This window comes from Arachis stenosperma, chromosome 5 (genome assembly GCF_014773155.1).
Source record: "Arachis stenosperma cultivar V10309 chromosome 5, arast.V10309.gnm1.PFL2, whole genome shotgun sequence".
Taxonomy (NCBI): Eukaryota; Viridiplantae; Streptophyta; class Magnoliopsida; order Fabales; family Fabaceae; genus Arachis; species Arachis stenosperma.
This window is the reverse complement of record NC_080381.1, coordinates 33,855,378-33,858,162: the sequence shown is the minus strand read 5'-3', so window position 1 is coordinate 33,858,162 and position 2,785 is coordinate 33,855,378. Positions and strand designations below refer to the sequence as shown.

Genomic DNA, 2,785 nt, shown 5'->3' with positions numbered 1-2,785 from the left:
TATATATATTCCAGCAAAATGTAATAATGTAAGAAAAATGTTTTAGAATAGAAAAGAATAAAAGAGATTTTGAGAAGAATTAAAGGAGAGAGATAATTTTATTGAAAAAAATTTTAAGAAGAAAAGATACAATTACTAATTTTTTGTTTGTCAATTACATTTCTATTAAAATTAGTAGTATAAAAAAATATTTCAAATTTAATATTATCAAGAAAAAATAAAAAAATTATATAAGGAATAATTTGATTAATTTTTAAAATTTTAGGAATGAAAATGACTTACGTCTGAGTTTTCAAGGACTATTTTGATTATAAATAACCTTTTTACATGTCAAGTGACGCGTGGCGTATCACGTGTCACTGATCTGACACGTCAACCAATCATCTTGTGACACGTGGTATTAACCCACCACGTCATCATCCAATTGACGAAAGGACTAACGTGACCAAGTCGTATATCTTTCGCAGACGATTTCGATTAATTTTATCTTTCGAAGATCAAAATAGAGATTTGGTATGTTTGAGGGAAGATTTTGACTATTAACTTGGTAAAAAATATTAAAACCATTTTTCGAATCAATTAACTAATAAAAATGTGGCAAGACGGTAAAGAGGTAATGACTTTCCGATAAATAAAAAGCTAAAACTTAAAAAAACATTCACACAATCAGAGTCACACGTAGAGGTTAAGACAGCTAGTACAAGAGGAACAAGCATGGAAATCCAAGTAGGAATAATGTGGTAATCAATCCCCAAGGACTGGACCCAACTCCGTTTCCATTTCCATTAGCGGAAGAAAGTTGCTTGATCTGCTGTATATCATCGTTTGAGAGCTGCGCCTTCCTCTGGTTTCCAGGCAAAATATACGGATACATAACCGATTCACTGTCACCGGAGTGTGAAAGCCCAATAAGATGCCCTATCTGGTGCATGGCCACAGCACCCAAGTCAATTCCACCACTTCCCAGTGACCCCACATTTGGAAGTGCCCAGTTCTTGTTATTAGCATCCAAAAGCATGTACCCAACAGCATTGTTAGACACACAAAGTTCTATAAGGCTTACCCCTACCACCGTCTTCTCGTTGAAGTTTTGGAGTCCAACCTTGATATCTGCATTGACGTAACTGATACACAAACAATTAAGAAATACAATATAAAATACTTATAATCAAAACTACTAATATATTAGTTTGAGAAAATTCTCCTCTTCTGTTCTGAAAATTCCTAAAATAATACTTTTTTAATTTATAAAATATACATTTTTTTCTGTTATAACTTTTATATATATTTTTTCTTATAACTTAAAAAAAAAAATTTTAACCCATTTAAAAATTTATGTTAACTTACGTGTAAGAAAAATAAATTACTTTTTATTAAAGTATCTTTTAACAAAAAATTTATTTTTAGTGACTAAATTTTATTTATCAAAATATATTTTAACAAATTAATTTTTTTAGTGATTAAATTTTTTTTACTAAAATATTTTTTAAAAATTTTTTAATGATTAGATTATTTTTCTACTAAAATACCGTTCAATAATTTTTTAGTTATTAAAATTTAATCACACAAAGAAAAAATAAAATTTTTATTAAAGAATACTTTTGTACAAAATAATTTATTTCTTTAAAAAAAATAAGGTTGATATTAGTTAATAAAAAATTTAAAATAGAATAAAAAAATATTTTTTAAAAAATATAAAAAAACATATATTTATAAATAAAAAAATATCATTTTAGTATCCCAATAATGAAATTTTCTCTAGTTAGTTATTAGGTAAAGAAAAAGGTTGTATAATTAGTTTTGGCATGTTTTTATTTGAGTTTAATCAAGGTTTTATTTTATTTAAAACACGTTTCGTACCTTGTCTCTTTGAATGTTAGGCTTAGCTCCTCCGTTATAGCGTCTGACCACCACTGCTTGAATGAGTCTCTAAACACGGTGGCGATGTCATCTGGGAACTGAGGGTAAAAACCGTAGGTGAGATGATTGTGGCGGTTAGAGTACCAGTTTTTCCCATTAGGCCACGACACACGGTTGGTAGGGGAGAGAGAGTAGATGAGGTTACCGTCCGGGACACCGCAGCGGAACCGCGAAATCAGATCTAGAGTCTCTTGGTTGAGGTTTCCGGTGGTGTCGCGGAGACGGAAGAACTTTTGATATTGTTTGATGGCGGAAACGGTGTTCTGATCCATTTCATCTGTGAAACTACTGCCGTACGAGTCTTGCAAGTAACCGTAGTTGTTGAGATACTGTTTTACATAATGGAGGCCTGGGATATTACTCTTCGGCGTAGCACCTGGCTGTTTTATATAGCCCAACATTGTCGTAAAAAAGTTGAGTCCGGTATCGCGTGCCACATCTGGAAAAATTTGCTTCAATTGCTTGACGAATCCCTGGACGTCGACGCTTAACATTTCAGCGCCAGATAGCTGCATTAGTGAAAGAGATGGGTCAAGAAGGAGAAAGGAGAATAACAATGTCAGAAGATGTCTCTTCATATTGACTCTATTTTATATTTTTGTGGTTTGAAACTGAGAAATGAGGAGTTTTGAGCACATTATATAAAGAAAAAAAAAAAGGGACGGTGGAAAGTCTGAGACTGAGGTGAGATTGTGAGAGTGAGAGTGGGGTTAATTTTTTTGTATACTAAAAAAATTTATTATTAAATTTTATGGTATTTTTTAAAAGGATAATGTTAGGTAATTAATAATTTTTTTGAATAATATGAATAACTATTAATCAAATTAAAACACATTATATTTTTAAATTATTCAACTAAATTTTA

General features: G+C 30.8%; 1 protein-coding gene across 1 annotated transcript; it reads right to left on the bottom strand.

The window, feature by feature from the left end:
- Window positions 1-694: 694 nt before the first annotated feature.
- LOC130980678 (metalloendoproteinase 5-MMP-like) lies at window positions 695-2,435 on the bottom strand. The gene is made up of 2 exons (XM_057904334.1): window positions 1,861-2,435; window positions 695-1,124 (listed from the first exon to the last, which is right to left on the bottom strand). Exons 1-2 carry the CDS (start codon window positions 2,433-2,435, stop codon window positions 695-697), a joined length of 1,005 nt encoding a protein of 334 aa, XP_057760317.1.
- Window positions 2,436-2,785: the final 350 nt, after the last annotated feature.